The 20,408-nt window shown below is 51.3% G+C and overlaps 1 protein-coding gene across 4 annotated transcripts in view; it reads right to left on the reverse strand.

Annotated features, from left to right (window-relative positions):
• TIAM1 (TIAM Rac1 associated GEF 1) overlaps positions 1-20,408 on the reverse strand; it is a 161,558-nt gene that overhangs the window by 68,894 nt on the left and 72,256 nt on the right. For 2 of the 4 annotated variants that reach the window (XM_059871109.1, XM_059871102.1), the window contains 2 exons: positions 15,133-15,311; positions 9,371-10,323 (listed from right to left, as the gene is read on the reverse strand). In XM_059871109.1, the coding sequence (XP_059727092.1) occupies positions 9,371-10,312 (942 nt within the window). In that variant the 5' untranslated portion in view covers positions 10,313-10,323; positions 15,133-15,311. The remainder of the gene's footprint in view (positions 1-9,370; positions 10,324-15,132; positions 15,312-20,408) is intronic. The other 2 variants (XM_059871116.1, XM_059871093.1) reach the window with 1 other exon arrangement.

Genomic DNA, 20,408 nt, shown 5'->3' on the forward strand with positions numbered 1-20,408 from the left:
CTTCCTTCCCCGCTCACTGAGCGCAGCTCTGCGGGTCCAGCTGGTGACTGAATGCAGACAGGCTGCTCTGGCCGGGCCAGTGCTGCTCTGCTCCTCCACGTGTGAATGAGCTGAGCGGGGTTTCCTGGAAGTACAGCCCTGTCCCCACCCAGAGAGGCTTTCACAGCCACACGTGCATCCTGCTGCTCCAACGCTCTTGGTGTTGGGACGCCAGTTACCTCCACACTGACAGGCAACAGGTTCAGACTGGATATTGGGAATGAGGAATTGTTCCCTGGCAGGGTGGGCAGGCCCTGGCACAGGTGCCCACAGCAGCTGGGCCTGTCCCTGGATCTCTGGCAGTGCCCAAGGCCAGGCTGGACAGGGCTTAGAGCAGCCTGGGGCAGTGGCAGCTGTCCCTGCCCACGGCAGCGGGTGGCACTGGGTGAACTTTAAAGTCCCTTCCACCCAAATAATCCTGTGATTCCATCATTCTATGTTCTACAAAAAGTACACAGTTAGTTCCAAAATCTTAGCCGATGTAACTTTTAGGAAGCATGTCTCATGCTCTAGTTAAAATGAGTTGATTCAAGAAAACAACGACTAGGAAAGACCACAAACTTGAGGGAGACAGGATTTGTAAGGCTACAGCCTGTTCAGATGACCTTGGTGAGACATGGTTTTAACTGCCTCAGTTTCCCTGTCAATAAATAGGGTTTATATTCTGTAACTAATGTATGAGCACATCAGCTTATAAAAACAAGTAATTTATAAAAAAACCTCAAGGATGGAGAACTCAGAGTAAATACATTTGTTGTACTTGCTCATGAGGTTAAACTGTAGCACATTTTGCAAAGATCTCTACAATCTTTACCACAATGCAAGTGACAGGCTGGACTGCTCAAAAATCTTTTCAGTGTAATGCTACAGCCCTGCTCCTAATCTCCCTCTGCTCCCTGCACTCCCCTTTCCACTCCTCAACAGCCCTTATCAAAGGCTTGTGGGCAGCCCACTGAAGGCCTTTGGCAGGAGGAGGGTCTGAGCAGACAGAGGTGGGAGCAGCTCAGAGCCCAGAGCTGCCAGCACTGCTCTGCTCCTGAGCTATCAAATGTGGTGTGGAGGGAGCCTCGTGTGCCCCGAGAGATCAGGGATGGGCTTAGGAGGGTTCAGGGCCAGGCTTAGCAGGGTTCAGGGCCAGGCTTAGGAGGGTTCAGGGCATTCTCAGAGGTCTCTGCTTCTGAGCCCTTGCTGCAATGGCAGCTCCTTCCCATCCATGGGGAGGGAAAGCCCGGGAGCCTCGCAGCGCTGCACTGAACACGCTCAGCTCAGGGCTCTGCACAAAGCCCAGAGCTTTAATGCTGTCATCCCACAGAAAACTGCTGGGAGTGAGGGAGAACTGTGCCAGGGCAGGAACAAACCACAGCAGGGGTTGGTGAGCAGAGGCTCGACTGAAGGTCACCCTGTGGACAGCAGGGAGAAAGGCATGTGCAGAGCAGGGGCTGAGGAAGGGAACTGAAGGGGCTCTGGGACTGTCTGGGGTGGGGAGATGTGGGAAGCAGCAGCAGCAGGGCTCCCACTGGGATCTGGGATCCCTGGCATGGCCCAAGGGCTTGGAGGAGCAGCACCATGGGTGTCCCTGAGGTGCCATGGGGCTATGAGAGGAGGCTGAGCACACAGTCCTGAAGGGAAACAGGAGGGAGAGGGGGGATGCCCAGTGCCACAGAGATCAGCCCTGGAATGAGGAGCACAGCAGGGCTGAATGGAGCCATTGTCACCAACAAGGCCACGTGCCAGGAGCATCCCCGTGCAACCAAGTGGAATGAGTTATCACAGCCCCATCAAGTGCAGGGAGCAACTGAACTGCTGAACCAACTGGGTGAAGTGCTACTACAGGGTTGTTTCTTCACATCAACACTGGGTTTCAGGCAAAACAAGCAAAACAGGGCAGTGAGGAATAGACCTGTAATACAAAAGCTACATCAGGCTAATGTACCTGCTGCTGTGGCTTTGGCATATGCTCATGTGGTACTCATACCTCTGCATGTCTGCTGGAGCCATATCTGTTAAACAATTTCAGCTGAATTTAAAAGGTAAACAGGAAAAAACCTCCTTGCTTTAGGGAAAATGTCTACATTCAACCAGCAAAAATCAGGGGAGGAGCTTTGGGACAGGTTCCAAGTGTCCCCATGGTGAACATACCTGGTACTGGCCTCTGCTGGAAGAAAGCACAGGATGGGACAAGCCTTGCCCAACTCTGGCTCATGACTGGGCACACTCTGAGCACCTGCAGGAGCTGCACTTCCCACCACCAGCCCTGCCACAGACACTGTGACAGGCCCTGGTGAATCACCTTCTCCTGCCCCACCAGCAGCACTGATTCATGGGCACTTGGGGCTGGTTTGGTAGGAAAAATCTCCCATAAATAGAAACAGTTCCTCATGGTTAGAGCTCCCTTCTGAGTGAACCATTACATGAAAAGTACAGCTGAGTGGGGGTGTTCCTGGGAAGGGGCTCCCTCCAAGCCATGCATATCCTTTGTTCCCTGCCCTGTTGAGCAAGAGAGCAATCAGATGCTCACACTCAGCAAGAGTGATTGCACACAACCTGTCTGGCTGCTCCTGAGGCAAGCACCACGGAATACATTTCAAATGGGCCAGCAGCCTGATGGTTTGCATGCTTTTATCTGACTGCTGTCCCTTTGAAGCTCCTAGGTGGAGAAAGATTGGCCTGATAAGTGCTTTTCCTTTCTTTTCAGCACTGACTCTGCCATCGTTTGATGGTCAAGGTATGGCTTGCTGCAAATCCAAATGGAATCCTTTCTCCACAGTCACCTCGAGAAGCAAAGATAAATCATAAATCATGAAACCCGAGTGGGAGAAATGGTTTGATTCCTACTTCTGTGCACTCACTGCACTGGGGCAGCAGCTCTTGAGATGCCTGAAAGAGTCAAAATTTTTCAAAAGTTAAATTTAGAAAAAACAAAATAAACAAATCCTTCCGTGTGTCATTAAAAGCTGCTCAGGGTAATTTAATAAGCAAGCAGCTTTGGGTCATGGTTCTCTGCAATCAAATTTGCTCCTGACAAAAAGGGACTAGCCCAGACCTCCAGATACTTCTCCTGGCAATAAACTCCAGCCTTGTGATGAAAGGATGAATCACAGCCACAGGTGTCTGGGCAATAATCCCTGGGAAAGTCTCAGGGCTAAGCTGTCACCTCAGCTCTAGGCAGGAGGCTTGGCAGCATTTTTGGCTCACTGATTCCCCAGCCAGTATGTGGCAGAAAGATCATGCCTGTGCTTCCCCAAGGAACCTGCCTTTCTTACCTTAGTGCCCTAAAGGCAAACCATGGACACACAGGGACTCTGCAGCAGTCAGGGGAGCACGGCCCTGGAGCTGTCAGACATGAAATGTGGAAAATTAAATGATCCCCACCAGCTCCTCCCTGGCTTTTGAGGGGTGCTAAATCCATAATTCCATGAAGGAGAATCCAGCCCATATCCCCTCTTGCAGTGTGGTCCCTGCCTGCAGCTCCCAACACCTGCACAGATCTGAGTTCCCACTTTCCATGCCCTCAGTTCTCAGGTGCTGCAGTGTTTAATGCCTCTGTTCCCAAAGGATACACCAGGAACCCCCAAATTCACCACTCTGCTTCCATCCCAGGACCACCCAGCTGAAGAAGCTTCCAGAGGAGCTGAGTTAACCATAAACTAATAAAAGCAGCCAAACTGTGCTCGAGTTAAACCAAGGGCAGCGTGCCATCACAATCCTCCCTGTTAAATTAAAACACAGGGTTGGGTTACTTTTTGTTTGCTGAAGCCAAGAAGAGGCAATTCCTACTGAGAAATGCAACAGAGAGAGTAGAAATGGGGGACAGCTGCAAGCACAGCAGCTTGAAACCCAAACACATCACCTGGGAGGAGCTCACCTGAACAACCACCTGGCTGCAGGAGGCAGGGAAGTAACGCCTGTGATCATCAGGGAGGATAACCAGGCACCCCACCACACACTGCAGCTCTCTGACAAGGAGCATTTCAACGGAGCACTTCACTGGAAAGGAGCACTCCTGCAAATTGCATCCATGTAAGTGAGCACAGCCCAGCAAACAAGCAGCTGGGGCAACCTGGCTGTGATTTTTAAGTGCAAAGTACTTGGAACTAAAACCAAGCAGGGTGTAGAGCTTCCCAGAGAATACAACTATTGCCAATGTTGTTATATACACTTCAGATGTATGAATGAGAAAGTCCTACTGTTTAAAAAAACATGCCTGAGTGGAGCTAGATCAAATATCAGGGCTGGTGATTTGATTTCCCTTGGCCTCCAGCCGAGTGAGAGCAAAGAAAAACAAATTAAGGTCTTTGAAAAAGTATCAAAATATTTGCCAGTGAAGACCAAAACACCAATTTTCACATGCTCCTTTCCCTGACAGCACTGGGGCAGAGCTGTGTGCTCTGAAGGGAGTGACTATTTGCTTTTAACTATCCCGACTAGGAAATACCTGATCTAATCTCCTCCATCTGGGTGACAGGGCAGGAAAGACCTCTGAGTCTGAAACTCTCTGTTCCAGCCTTCCTCACCGAATCCACTTCCAGTCAGCCAGGCTATAAACAGCTCGTTTGGTCCAGCCATTCAAGGGCTGTGGCCATTCTGAGCTGCCACACCAGGACCCAAGATGGGGACTCCTGGACTTGTCCTGCTGCAAGCCTGGGCTGCCCCAAAAACGAGAGGTTTCTCTTTCCCCCAGCCAGCTCCCAGCCCTTCCTTGCCCTGGGGCTGAAGGCACAGATATTTGGTTTTTCTGGGTGGTTTGCCTGGAGGCTCAGCAGCTGACCAGCCCAGCCAGTCCCATTCCCAGCTTTTGGGGACTGGGAAGGTGGCTCGGGCTACATCTGAGACCTTGGGAACAGCCTGGGTCCGAAAGGGGCTGGAATCAGGGAGCCCCACAGTGCAGCTACCCACTAACCTGTGTGCCAGCAATCATCACTGAACTGGTGCAGCTCTGTCTTTAGTTCCTTCCTGGACTCCATCTGGAGTCCAACAGCTCAGATTCAAGGTCCATCCCATTAGGAATCACACTTGGGTTGGAAATAGCCATGTTTTCCAGGCTCCAGGCAGCATTCCTTTAGAGGAGCAGAGCTCCAGCTGCTGGAGATGCTCTGCCTGGAAAAGCCATAGCTGAGGAGGGCTGGAAGAGCAGGCTGGAAGGCCACAAGTGCTCTGCAGAGAGTGAACAGGATGCAGTGGAAGCCAGGAGCAGAAAATGATTTCAGAGAAGAGAATCCATGGGGACAGGTCAGCCCCAGAGCCTTGGATGCATTCCTTGCACAGGAAGGCTCCAATCTCTAACCTGCTGGCTTTGGGGAAATTGCCCTGAGGGAAAATTCACCCCATACTCCTCCTCTTTCTTTTCCTGAGCAGTTGGGATTTGGGGAACAAGGTACTGGGCTGGATGGTGCTTCCATGGGACTGACCCAGTGGAGTCCTCTTCCATTTTGGGGCTGTATCCTCAAAGCCACAAAATGATTTCATGAAAAAGTTTTTTTGACACAACTTAACAGCAAGTGTCAGCTCTCTGGAGTTTAGCCATCCTACAGAACATAATGGAACACTGAAACCAGCTACAAAATTCCCTGAGACAGTAAAAAAATAATATCAACTGGAAAGATTGTCTCATTTCAGACCGGTTTCTCTGTACATCCTGATCTAATTCCCACAAACCCACTTGGTTTCAACTCCTGCATATTCTGCAAAAATTTTTATGTTGGATTTTTTTTTTTTTAAGGTTTGAGATCCCAAATTCCTGCAGGCTACCTAGAGAGGCCTAAAAATAGTAATAAAATTGAAAATTGGACAAAAGGGGATTTAACACGCCAAGGACACGGCCTGGGGCTGGCGCTGAAGCTTCCAAGTGAGGCAGGCAGGAAGTTTGTTCCTTCCCCCCAGTCAGCTTCACAAGGAATATGGAATAAGGAAGTGGCAAGACAGGCTTGGAAGGGGCACAAAACCACTCCTCAAGGTTTTCATCCCTTACTTCACAGAATCACAGAAGGGCTGGGTTGGGAGGGGCCTTAAATCCCATCCCATTCTCCACCCTGCCATGGCAGGGACAGCTGCCACTGTCCCAGGCTGCTCCAAGCTCTGTCCAACCTGGCCTTGGGCACTGCCAGGGATCCAGGGGCAGCCAGAGCTGCTCTGGCAAATTCCCTCCTTGAAATGTCAATCAGGGCTCATAACAGCAGGCAAGCATGGGGTACATTTGTTCCTGAACCCCTACCAGGAGGAGAAGGAGGAGGAAGAGGAGGAAGGAGGAGGGAGTCTCCTGCAGGCAGATGTTTAGCTGCCCCAGGACACAACAGGGCCACTAAAGAAAATCTGGATCCCACAAAACAGGCTGCAGGGTCCTGGGGATCTCCCAACCCACAGTCAGAACAAGCTGTATCCAAGCGGTGCTTCCTCCCTTCCAGGAAAAATGGGTGCAAATGGCAGCCAATGAAGGCCTTTCCACCTACACCACCTCAGCTCCAAAAGCCAAAGAGATCCCAGCAGAGCTCCCCGGGAAGCCTGGCTCGGCAGAGCTGAGCCCTTAATGGCACAGTGCTGGGAAAAGCAGAGCTGCTGCGTGGGTGCCCCAGAGCCACCCTGGCAGCACTAATCACTGGTGCATATTGAGCAGAACTGTCTCTCCATGGGAAAAAGCTCCCTCCCATTACTGGAGAGGGACTCCCACCGTTCAATTGAAGGTTTAAATTTGGACGGGGAGAGATTTTCCTCCCTGTTTTTGGTGTGTTGTGTTTTTCACTTTAATGTAAACCACGTACTTGCAAAGAAACAGTGGATAAGGCATTGGAACAAAACATGTGCAGCCATGATTCTGGCACCTTCCTTCTGGGGTGCATTTTCCCAGGAAAGGCCAGAAAGCACAGCTAGTGAGAAGCTGCAGCAAATGTAACTTACAGAAACCATGATGGTGCTCATGAATGCAGCTGAGCATGCAATGGAATGATGGCTGGGCTTGGGAACCAAACACCAGGGCACAAGGCCATGGCTGTGCTCTCAGACTCACCCTTCTTCAGGAGCTAAACCAGTCAAAAGTCACCCACCAGAGATCATCAGGCCCTTCCAGCATTTCCAGCACCAGGGCAGCTGAGGCTAAAGAAACAGGCAGATATCCCAGCTACAGCTTTCCAAAAATTGGGAAAAAAACCTCCAAACCACTGGAAAACACAACCCCAAAGTCTTGTGAGGACTGACAACAGGGATCTGGGCAGAAACTTCACTCCTGGCTAGGAGAAGCCATTAGGTGACTCCATGGAGCAGTGACACCTCCCTGGCCCGGAGGCCAAGAGGGAAAACTGTGTCCAACACCCCATTACACCTGGCCCTGGGTCACCTTTGTGTGGTGGCCTCATGGCTCTAGGATGCAACAATTATTCTGTGGGATTGGGATGGGGGAAGCAGTTTAAAAGGCTGCTCAAAACTCACATCTACAGCAGGAAGTGTTTTCCAGCACGAGCACACACATGGCAGGCTCTGGGGCAATGGGGGCATCAAGGGTGCAAAGATAAAAGTGCTGAAAGACTGGGAGGGCAGAGGGAAACAAAACTGCCCCAAAGGTGCCCAGTGCCAGCTGGCACAGGCCAGCACAGTGCCAAGGAGCACAGTAAGAGCAGGGCAGCGACACAGCCTCAGCCCCCAGCACACTCCACAGCAGCAGTGTCAAGGAAAGAGCAGCAAAGTGTGAGACACTGCTGACTGGGGAGCTGCTGCAGACACAGACTGGTCACTTCCCTCCCCTCACCCCATCCAAAGCCACCTCATCAGGCTCGCCAGGGACTCCTTTCACTTGGTGTGCAAATTTGGACATCATTTCTGCCTTTTCAAACACATAATGGCAGTCATTTCCCTAAGCTTGCTCAGGCTAGGCTGGGGCTGACATGACTTCATTTCTAACAACTATCTTATACTTACAGGATGCTGCTGGGATTAAAGACTTGGGAGGAGGAATTCTGACCTTTGCAAAGCTTTAATTTTGTTGAATTTATCCATGGTAATAATCACTGCTAAGACTCCTTACAGCCATCATCTCCTGTCTCGGGAGATCCATCTAGTGAAACCAGCCCCACGAAATAATTTCCCTGGGTATGGCTGAGGCCTCACAAAATACTACTTAAATTCCAGACTTTCACTGCACGCCTCAGAGGAATCTTCTGAATGCCAGCATAGGCACCAAGAACAAAAACAAATGCTTGGCTGTTCATCACCAACTCTATTCTCTTTTTCCTTAAATACCCTCGAAAGCAGGCTGCACCCAACAATCTTCAGGAAAGCTGTTAGGTCCAAGGCTGCCAAAACCCTTTTTTTTTTTTCTTCTTCTTCCTCTTCTTGTTCTCTAGGTTTTTATGCTGCCCTGGCACACCAAAGGCTTTTCACCTCCGAGAGCAAAGAGCTGATTTTGAAGAACAAAGCTGCTGTTGTGGGACGCTGCAGCATCTGTTTCAGCACGTCAGTTTTATATTTAGCAGCAGCCCATCTCCACAGATCAAGCATGGCCAGGGAGTCCCTGAGCAGCCCCATCCCAGCACGAGTCAGGGCAGGGTTTGGAATTCCTTTCTGCCCCCCTCTCTTCAAGTGAACTGCCAGCAGAACCACTGCCTGCAGCCTGAGGCAGGAACTCCATCAGGCAGGACAGGGAAAAGCAGGGAAACACTAAGAAAGCCCCAAAATCACAGGCCTGGTGTCTGGAGTGCAGGAGGGGCACCTGACATGACAGCAAAGCTTCTCTTGAGTCTCTGCTGTCCCTGGCTCAGAGAAGCAGCATCTTCTCCACACATCTCCATGCCCCACCATCTCTCAGTTTACAGCAGGCCTGGCAGTGCCAGTGCTGCTTTGGGGAGATGTTTTGCACAGACACTAATATCAGCTAATTAGAAGAGTGAAATTTCAGCCCGGGGAGTGTTAAGCACGGAGGGGAAACACTGACAGGTTTTTTCTTTGCCTCCATCCACGAGTGCAGGCAGGGGAGGGCGACAAGGCGGGGAGGGCAGAAGGGGGGACACAGCTCTGCAGAGGAGTGATCAGTTTTGGCAGCTACCCTGGAAAAAAGGAACCGTCAGCACTGCAAAACACGCAGGGAAATCTTCTGCTGGCAAATGCAGATTTCCCCTTCTCAGAGGCAGTGGAGAGTGCAAAAGGTCCAAGGAGAGCTGCAGATAAAGAAGGGACAGTGATGGAATCGAGCCAGCTCCGGAGACTGGCTAGTTCAGCTCTCTCCTGGAAACAGCTCTCTGCTCCAAATGGGATGCTGAAGGAACACACAGCCTGGGAGAACCCCGAAAACCTTCATTTCATAAACCCAGCCCAGCAAATGCCAAACCACAGGAGAAAACCGCCTTACCTGGGTGGTTTTTGCCCTTCTGCCTTGCATGCTGCTGCTATGGCTCATCTGGGGGTTGGAAGCCCCTTCGGAGAGGCAGTGGGACTTCCTGCAGGGCAGCGTGTTGTAGTTGCTGTAGGAGGAGGGCGCGTCCTCGGCGGCCACCGAAGCCATCTTATGGCCGCCCAGCTCGGGGATGTCGGACACCAGGCTCCGGCAGTACCCTCCAAAGGCGTTGCGGGGCCCCCCGTTGATGGCGGCACCGGGGGTTTTGGGGGAATACAGGTCACTCATGGAGTTGGCCCGCTGGCAGGCCACCAGGGGCTGGGGGCTGCCGCCCGCCTCCGGGCCCCGCGCCGCCTCGGCCTCCTTCTCCTCGGCCAGGCCCAGGATCTCCTCGTTGCTGGTCAGGTGCTCCTGGCTGAGGTCGGAGAGCGAGAACTCCAGGCTGTCCTCGCGCCAGATGTCGGCCGACTTGGAGCGCTTCTTCTTGAAGGCGGCCGCGTCGGCGAAGGCGGCGCCGTTGGCGGCGTAGCGCAGCGGCTCGTCGCCGTACAGCCGGCTCTCCTCCGAGTCGGGCACGCTGTGCACCGAGGCGGCCGTCAGCGCCGTGCTGCTGTCCACGCTGGGCGTCACCGACGAGTCCGTGTGGTAGGAGACGGGCCGCAGCGCCATGTCCACGCGCTCGGCCCACGTGGCGCTGCCGAAGTCCTCCAGGCGGGCCTCGGGCGCGAAGGGCTCCAGGCCGTTCTCGGCCAGCGACTGCGGGATGCTGGGCGTGCTGCTGGAGCGCGTGCTCACCTCGGAGCCGCGGTGGACGGCCTTGCCCGAGGAGGAGTGGCGCGAGCGGCGCGAGGCCTTGCCCGAGAGGCGCAGCGAGCGCGACGTGTGCTTGCGGCCCAGCGCCGGCTGCTTGTCCCCGTAGAAGGCCTGCTCCACGCTCTGGCTCTCCGCGTTGCCCATGGCGTCACGGTCTGAGGGGGACACGGAGGGCACTGTTAGGGGGGAGAGGCACAGGGACACCCCAATGCACCAATAACTGCTTTTTTAATTGCATTAATTACCCAGCGCGTCCCACAACCCACGCCGCAGATTCTCGCGGGGACTGCCGTAACTGCAGCAATAATCCCGCGGATTAATGAATGACGGGAGCCAGCGGCTGTACCAGCAAAGCTAGAAATACAGTCAAATCAGAAGGCAGCAAACAGCCAGACAAACTGGTGCAAACCAAGAGTGAAGAAGAGCAAAGGACTGAACCCTGGAGCTCGGTGTGAACTGGAACCAGTTTAGCACCACGGGGCCATCTCAGCTCTGTGCACATTCACCTGACCCTCAGCATCAGCGTCGCCGTTCCAGCCAACAGCCACAAAAAATCAACAGCTCTTGTTTATCTGCAGGTAACAGAATGCTGAAAAGCAGAGGGATGTATGCCTTTAGCTGAGATTTCACCTTTTTTTTGGCTAGGAACTGCAAAGCGAAGCACCAAACAGCAAAGTACAAATCCACCCGTTTGGCAGCGAGCTAATGACAGGTTTGATTTCTGGAACAAAAAAACTGTGCAACATTAAGCACAGGTACGGAGAGTCCCCCACAAGAAAGCCATATTATGAAAAATAAATTAGCATGAGTGACTCAGACTATATAAAAATAACCTCTCCTTCCCACTCCCTCTGAAACAGATAAGCAGATCCGAGCTCTTTGATCTGAGCTGGAACACAGGGACGGGGTTGGTGTCCCCAGCCCCAGCCCCAGCCTCCTGCATTATTCAGCTGTGCACGTCCCGCCGTGGAACAGGTTTCCCATCCAGGAGGTGGGAGTGATGATCTGATTCAACCTTGGGAAACACTTTGAGGTCTGTGATCTCACTCAACAAATGTCAGAAATATTTTATCAGTAGTATTGGGTCCTTCCCCTCTGGCCTGACGGCAAGAAGAAGAAGAAAAGTAAATGGCAAAGTTCAGAATTAAACAGGAGATCCTGAATTTCACACGAGACAACTACATAGAGAAAAACAGTCCATCAGTCTTGAAAAGAAATTCCAAGACAAAACTTCTTTGTTTTGAGGCATTTCCATCAGTTTTGGTTGAAAATAAAAAAGCTGCCCTGACAGTAAAGTAATCTGGAGTTTTTAATTTCTTTGGGCAACTTCCTCTCCTTTGCCAGGATGCAGGTGGGTACTGAACCAGATGCTGGCAGAATGAATGCAACCATGTATTTCCCCTCACTCTCTGTATACATACAATTGCTGCTGCACAGAACTGAATGAGCCCCACATCCACACATGGAAAGTGAGGAACTGATGGCACTAAAAACCAGAACAGCACGGCAGAACTGAACTCTGCACTGACACTTCTGACCACAGCAAGAGGACTGTGCCTCTGCTCCTTGCCCAGCAAAGCTCCTCATGGCTGAGGCTGAGTCTGTTCAGTGCTGGAGCAACAGACAACACCATAAATATCTGGGGATTTCTGCATTGAACATAAATACAATTGCATGGGAAATAAACTACAGCAGGAAATGCCCTACATCTACTGAAATGAATGGCAGAACTCCCTTTGGCTGCCATGACTTGTTTAGAGAAATAAAGGTACCGAATAAAGGGCAGGTTTAAATCTTAAAACAAAAAAGAAAAAGACAGCTTTATCAATCCTTAGGCAAGGGTTCATTCTCTCCCCAGAGCTACAGCTCTTTGATACAGACTGAAAAACCATCAGCCAGCTTTTGCCTACAGAACATTTTAAAGCACAAAACCTGCATCTTTTCTTCTGCAGATATCTGAAACCAGCCCTTGATGCTTCCATCCTGCAGAGGAAACCCTCTCAGGGCAATGCTTCCCCTGCTTTGGCTCCTGCTGACCACACTTCCCCCCGGGGGGATTTCCACTGGCTGCACAGCCCCGCACCATTTATCCCCAGCCTCCAGCCATCCATCCCATCTCCAGCCACCCCTTCTCACCCTAAGGAGAATGAGCAGTTTTTAAAGTCCTGTTGAACCCCACAATGGTTCTTTACCTTCCAACCTCACCAGGCAAGGTTTCCCCAAGCCAGAAAAGCAACAGGGCCACAAGTGGGCTCGGTGAGGAAAGGAGCAGCAGCTCAGGCTGCATCCCGTGAGGAAATAACACTCTCCTGGAAGGAGGGAAGTCTTCTCTCCACAGAAGGAATGTTCGGGGAGTGATTTCACACAATGAAGTATCTGCTAGAGACTGGCAAGAAGTGTCAGACTTCAAAGAACAGAGCCGACCTTTCCTAATTCCATGGACTGGCGCTTTGGGTGAGGAGTCTGCAAATCCACAAAAGGCTGTCAGTGAGCTCACACCTCACCCCTGCACCCTGGAAAGGCCCTGCCTGATCCCACTGAATTCCCAAATGCTGCCCAGTGGGTGCAGGAGGGCTGCAGGCAGTGCAGCTGGTCCAGCTGCAGCCATGCACAACAGTGCCATCCCCAAGTGTGTCACCATCCCCTGGCAGAGCGGGACACAGCTTGGGTGGGACATTCAAGCCCACCAGGTCAGGCTGAGGGGGGTCCTCTGAAAGGGTCCCCCCAATCCTACCTTCTCACCCCATTTCTGCCTGCCTCCTGCATGGCTGGCTGAGCATTTCCACCAGCTACCCTGAACCAAATCGAGTGCTCGTGCAGCAGAGTCCACTAAAACAGCGGAAAATAAATCTGGGGGGGAAAAAAAAAACAACAAAAAGAAGAGCTTATTAGTTAGTTTTTGCTGAGCTAGCGAGTTGGCCTGGCACGTGCCAGAGGCAGCACTAGGGCGCCTGTCTGGGGCACAGTGGGGACAGGAGGGGACAATGTGTCTGGAGAGTGACACCTCCTCGTTTTTTGGCAGCAGGGAGCCGAGAGGTGAGCTCGGGCAGATGTGGAAAGGCAGCCCTGAGAGGGGAATTGGCACTGCTACAGACTCCAGCATCCCCAGCGAGCAGGAGCTGGGCAGGGGAGGGGAGCCCCAGCCTCCCCCTCCCACGGGCCACAGCAGACACCCTGGGGCAACAGCGTCTCAAAGTGCTCAGCTACGACTGCCAGATGCTGCCTGTCTGTGGCTTAACGGCATTTAGCACACTCGGTGAAAAAAATCTGTATCAAATTAAGAAAATGAGTAATGTTAATGGGAGCTGCACGCAAGTGCTGGTAGGACAAAGGCTCCCCTTGTTAGCTCGGCAGCCAAACGCAAAGGCCACCACTGAAGACCCATCAAGGTACCACCAGGATATGACACAGATCAAGTGTGACACATCTCCATGCTTTAGCCAGGCCTGTGGTGGGGTGAGGAGTCTGCTGTGAGTGACCCGGAACGGGGCCGCCAGCACGACTGGCTGGGCGTTTTTCAGCTGAAAACGTTGATTCATCAGAACCCAAACTTTTTGTGGGAATAGAGGGCCTCTGATGAAATCTCTCTCTCTCTCTGGGAGGGAGAGGCTTGAGAAGCAAAGCAGGGAGACAGGCACGTCTCCTGGAAGAGGCACCAGCGCCCTGACTCAGGCACTCGCCCAAGTGAAAGATGCAGATTCGTATCTGCAGCCCAAGCCAGGCAGACAAGAGGTGGCAGCTTCTGCCTCCACATCTCCAAAGAGATGGCCTGACCATCCATGCTGGGAAAGGGCTCTCTCTCCCAGAGAACCTGCTCCTTCCTGGTTCAGCAAAAGGAAAATGTCAGAAATGTGGTGACTTCAAGAAAGTCACCCCTAAGCCAGCTTGCACATCAAGAGGCAGGACAGAGGGTTGAGATATGTTTTTTGAAAGCTCAAACTTCAGATTGACATCAAGACTAGGCTGCCAGCAGGGAGAGCATGAATTTTGAGGAAAAACAGTGTTCCCTACACTGGGTATGTGGGAAAAGCAGACTGACCTCCAGCTGAACTGCTGAGGTTTTGCTGGATGACTCTTAGATGAAATGGTTACACATAAATTATATCACATTCTAGATGACCACTGATGATGACCCACTCAGAGAACATAATTTCCTTTAAAAACAGTAATTTTCCTTCCTCTTCCCCTATGCCGATATTAAATTATTTCTTAAAATAATTACAAAACCAGAATACTCATTTCAATTAAACCCACGTTACTAACTCTTGAACCCGCAAAAGGCTGGACCACTAGATTCCAGGAGCATATCTGAAAAATACTAAATTTCCAACCAAATCTGAAACACCTCACAAGACAACAGATTGCAAATTTAAAATTAGATTCTAGTGGGAGGCCCTGGTGACAAATCCGTATTTTTCTCCTGGAGCGTAGCTCGAAGGCTGTGAGAACCAGAACAATGATCAAATCCACAGCGGGCAGCGAGCCTACAGAAATAAACTTCTGCTAAAATCTGCCAGCCAACAACAAAGATTTTCACTGAACTCACCAGAACCACATAGAAAAACGTACAAGACTAATAACCGAGTGTGAACACACACATTTTATTGTAATTAAAATGTGCTTTCTCAAAAGGGCAATAGAGAGGCTGAAATTCCACAGAAAGCCTTGGAGTTTCTCAGAAACTCCAGCGGCGGATTTCATTGTTTTCACATCAGAACCTCTTAACCAGCCACTTCTTTTTTGTGAGCCGCTCTCACGTGTGTTAAAGCACGGGATGGACTCCAGAAAGACCTTGCAGGCAGCTCGAGTAGGAGGAGGAGGGAGGGAGGAAGGGATGCCACCCTCGAAAAGCCCCTGAGCTGCCCAGCCCAGCACCCAGCCACGCAGCTCAGCTCGTGCCTTGCCCTCCCCAGCAGCCCAGAGCACAGCAGAGCCCTGCAGAAACACAAGGGAGGCACATGTACCTTCCGAGGCAGTCCCGGTATCCAGCGCAACCTTCCCCCAGAGAGCTGTGGCATTTAGAGGTACAGAATTGCAAATGACCCCAAAGTGAGCAGTTACTGGGGCTGCAGAAGCTGTCAGCACCTGCCACTCAGCGACTCCATGACTCCCGCCTCAGAGTCTATGACTACATGCCAAAAACCTGGGGAGAAAGGGGAGAAAAACAAATCAGACAAAGCAGGGTTAGCAGGGAGGGCTGGACAGGAGCATCTTCTGCAGGGGCCTGTCATCAGCACTTACCTAAGGAGCACTGGGCAGCACAGAATGCTGTGCTCAAATTCGGATGATGAGAGCTGATGGTGACAGAATAAATGAAAAACCCAATCGAGCACTGCCAGCCCCAGCCACGGGGTGTGGAGAGTTCCTCTTCCCAAGCAAAATCCCCCCAGACGTGAACACTGCCTTGCTGGGGCCGGTCTGTCTCAGCTCAGGGCCAAAACCACACCTGCAGGTGAGGATGACCACAAGAGAGGCACCTTCCAAGAGAGCAGGGCTCAATTCTGGCAGCAAGGGGAGCCCAGCCGCCCAGGAGAGGCTGGGAGGCCTCGCAGGAGATTTCCCTGCAGACTGTCTCACTCATGGAAAGGGAGGTTTTCCAGGCAGGGATTTCATTGCCATTTTCCAGAGGGAATCCCACACTGGGGCAGAGCATTTACATCTGGTTTTGTGAGCAAGGATTCTCGGGTTAATTGTGCTGACGAAGGCGCAGATACAAGAGATGGGTCTGTGCTTACCTAGACCTGAGACAATCCTTAGGACAATCCTCGAGTCAGACACTGAGCTCATGTGGACACCAAATCCCAGCCCTTTCCAGGCCTGGTACCACTGGTGAGCTCCCCTGCAAGGAGTCCAGCTCCAGTCCAGGTTTGGGAGAGGCTGAGTGCATTCTCAATCCAGCTCTCACCCAACTCCTCCTTCTCCCAGCCAAGCACCAGCACTAAAACATCACCTCAACACTGCACACAAGCTTGGGAGAGTTATAAACTTCTCCACAGGTCCCAATGAGCAGAAACCTGGAGAGGGATTGTTGCTGCCCTTCATGTTCTTGGAGCTGCTTGGTGGAGAAAATGTGATCCTCACTCTTGGCTGGATTCTCAAAAGAGGTGAGAGTCACTGGCTCTTTTCAAAATTAAAAATATTCTCATTTTCTTTCTCTTCCTTCATGTTCCCTTCTTTGCTCCCTACCTCCCCCTCTTCCCCCAAGCTGTTGGTAGAGATCTGAAAAGCAGTTCATGAATTGCTCAGGAGCTGGCAGAAATTAATAAAATGAAGCTCATTTATATTGAAATGGACTCATTATCATGCCAGCTGCCAATAATTTCCAAGAGGGGAATCTTGCTGACAAAAAAGGTCCTACAGGCAAGAGGCTCCCCACCTGCAGCCACCACACAGGGAGCAGCCCTGCCACGAGCATTCCTCACCTCCCAGGAAAGGGAATTGTGACCATCTCTGCTCAGATCTGCCTGCTACTGCCCCAAAAAACCTGCCCAAAAGAAGAGCAGAACAAACACGGCCCAGCATCCTGTCAGATTTTCCACCCTGACATGGCTTTTGAGAAGTCTGTAACTCTAAAATCTGCTCCAGGGTGACACAAACTCTGGCTGCTCCCCTGAGAAACCAGCTCCAAGGCAGCCTGTTCCACACACCACCAGTGCTCCTGCCACAAAACCCCTTCTCTCCTGGCAGTCCTTTGTTACAAGGGGGATGTTTACACCTGGATCCTGCATTATCCAAATCCTCACGCTGCTCCAGTACATCTGAAGGGCTGGCAACATCCTTTGCCATGAACAGGTGAGAGCTGGGCACCACAGCTCCTCCAGAAAACAAGGATTCATCATTACCCACAGACTCTTTCCTGAGAAGTTTTGCTCCCATTAACTGTAACAACTTGGACAGTCTTTCCTAAATTAAACCAATTCATACTTTTCAAGAAGAACATTTGTTTTTCATACTTTGACATTAATGTTCCCTGGAACAGTCCTCAGTGTCCCGGTTCATTCCAACAGCCCAGGCTCTGCTGATGCAGAATTTCTGGAGTTCTGAAGCAGCCTCCAGCCAAGTCTTCCTTCCAGCAATGTCTTGGAAGGTCCAAGAGGGCAAAAAGTGATTCCCCAGGAGGAAGGGCTGAAGCAAACACGAGCACAGCCCCATCACTTCTTTTCCAGCACAGAGCCCCTTCTGGACACGTCTGCTCCCACGGATGCTGGCCAAGGGAAAAGCTGACCAGTGACCCATCAGCCTGTTCTCAGGGGAGATGGACAGTTGTGAACATCGACACGTGGAACAACTGATCTGATTTTTAAAAAAAAAAATCAAATACAGCTTTTCAAACTTCCACCCTCGAGACAAAACATCCCCTGTCAGCGCCCACTGCTCCCGATGCTCAGACATGTCCCTGGTGTGTGTGAGCCAGCGCCTGCACACGTCAGAGCAGCTCCCTGTGCTCTGGAGGGCTGCAGGCAGCACAGCTGTATTTACTGCACAGCCACAAAACAGCCTCCAAAAACCAGGCCAAGGGGTTCCCACAGGGCTCCCCGTGCTGCCAATCCCGGCCGGCGAGCGCAGGAAACCTCCACGCATGGATTAAACAGAGAGCAGGGAAGCAGAACAGATTAAAGGAGCACCCTGTTATTCCTCACATCTGCTACCTGTGATTCCAGGTACAGCACAGAGCTCTGGCTTCCATGTGCTGCAGCAGTTTGCAGTGCCAAGAGTCTGGAGAAAAATCCAGCACACCTGTTTTCTGTTTGCTTGCGGACAGGAACATTAATGGATGAAAAACATGGAAACTGTAGCTTTCTGAGAGCCTCCTTTCCAAAGCACAACCCTTCCTTTCCAGAATGAAAGAAAACCAGCATGCAAATATATCCCCTTGTCCAGTGAACAGGAAAAGTTGGCGGGAAGGACGACATCTCCCTTTCAATTCTATTTTTACTTTTTCATTTTATGAGGCATTGTTTTTGTCAGATTTCAAATGCAATCACTTGGTTGTTCAGTAAATCTTCACCCTGTTTGGAGAAGCCCTCTGTAATGCTACCATCAAGCAGGATGTACATACAGAGAGAGGAAGCAGTATGCATTCCATACAGAAACCAGTCAATATCCATCAGCAGCTCTGGGCTGTCTCCCCCACCCACGATCCCAGTTCCACACCACTGTAACTCCAGTGCTCAATCCCATCTCCTGCAATGGACAATCAGGCCCTTGGCTTGTGACTGGAGGCCACATTTTGTTAGCTAATATGAACTGCTGCTGAGCTCAGCCCAGCCAATGCCCTGCCCTGAGACCAAGGTAAATGCTCTCCTGAGCTCCAGGGTTCTGCTGGCCTGGCAGCTCTGCCTCTCCCCATCCCATGTCCCTGGGCTGCCTCTGCAAAACAAAACCCACAGGAGAGGGAGCATAAAATATCCTGAGCTGGAAGGGACCCACAAGGATCAGAGTCCAGCTCCTGGCCCTGCACAGACACCCTGACATGCCTCCAGACCCTTCACCATCCTCGTGTCCCTCCTTTGGATGCTCTTCAATAGATCCTTCTTCAACTGTGGTGCCCAAAGCTGCCCCCATGCCTCGAGGTGAGGCTGCACCAGTGCTGGGCCCCTGGATGGATGGATGGAGAAGAGACTGCTCTATACCCAGATCTTTGGGCACAAATGCAATTCAGAAATGCTCCAAGCCACCCCACTCTCGATCTAGACACTGAACCCCGAGATCAACTCCAGAGGACTGCAGAAGCTGGTTGACTTTTAAAGCAGCAAAAATAACTGACAAACGTGCTCCTCTCTGTGTTTTCTTTCTATGACATTTCAAATGCCATAGAAGCCTTTTGTTTGTGAGAAAAATTAATTTCAAACCGAGCGCTGCTTGTGAGAAGAATGAATTTCAAGCCAAGCACGGCTTCTAGTACCTGTTGAGGAGAATGGCTGCTCCTGAAGCTGGAGTGTGATGACAATGACCGTGCAGGAAGGTCAGGGATCCATCCATCCATCCCCAGGAGTGGGCTGGTAGAGCTCCAGTTGCAAAACCTCTCTGCAAGCGTCTCGCTAGCACGCACCCTCCGTGTCTGTCACGGCGGCGAGAACAATGCTGGTGATCCTCCAGATGAAGAGGAGGGCAAAGAAAAATAAACCCACATTCCCTTTGAGCAGAGCTCCTGAAAGGGAAGGTGTGGGAAGCCCTGCTCCTCCAGCTGCAGCACCACCCCTACGACAATTCCCAAGGGAGGGAAGAAAAGGCAAGAACGGAGGGAGGGAGGAAATTTTTGTTGTTGAGAGACCTTAAAACTCCACAGAGGCAACAGCCGGCCATCCCCAAATCCCAGCTAAAGGAAACAAAACCAGGAGCACCATGGCAATAAACTAATGAAAGAGCAGAGCAGGTAGCCCAAGGGAAAGCCCCCTCTCCAGGGTTTCTCTATTTATAGAGGGGATGTGAATAATTGACACGGTTGTGGGTTTGTTTGTTTTTCAATCCTTTTTACAACTATCTGAGCATGTTTTAACTCTTTCTCCTTCCCTTCCCTTTTATTTTTAATGGTGGGAAAATCCCCCTTTCTACCCTGGGGGGGAATCTGCAAGGTTTTACACGTTTCCAGCAAAGGGCAGAGCAGAGGAAGGATTCTAATTTCAGATCATCAGACATAAGCAAATCTATGGGAAGCCACGAGGGCAACTCCCTGGAGCCTGTGGGGCAGACTGAGCCCAGCCACGAGGGAACTGCAAGGAAGGAGGAGCCCACTTGGCTTCCACGGAGGCTCTGAGGACTGTGTACACATTTATATGATACTTGAATAATGAAAAGAATTCCCAAAATGCAGCTAAAATAAAAAATAAGGTGTGGCTTGTTTGTTTACCTTTAGGTTCTATGTTATTGTTATTACACTTAGCTTTAAAAGGGCTTTCTGCTTGTGCCAAATGAGAACTGCTGATACACAGCTAGGGTGGGACGTGCCAAATGCACTCAAAAGATTGAGAAGCAACAAGAAAATGTTCAGGCCAGGAGACAGAGCTCCAAATGGATCTGGGGGAGCTCTCCCTCTACAGCCAAGGAGTGGGACCTTGCACAGAAGAACCAGCCAGCACCACGGGCTGCAGCAATAAAAACTGAAACCCTTGGCTCGAGTGACCGACGAGACAGGATGTGAAGGATTAAAATGGTGTGGAAAAAAATTAAGGGCAATAATTGTGGTAGGGGGAATTGCAGAGGAAGTGCTTGCTGTATCTCCTCATTTAAGCACTGAGGT

This window comes from Haemorhous mexicanus, chromosome 2 (assembly GCF_027477595.1).
Source record: "Haemorhous mexicanus isolate bHaeMex1 chromosome 2, bHaeMex1.pri, whole genome shotgun sequence".
NCBI lineage: Eukaryota > Metazoa > Chordata > Aves > Passeriformes > Fringillidae > Haemorhous > Haemorhous mexicanus.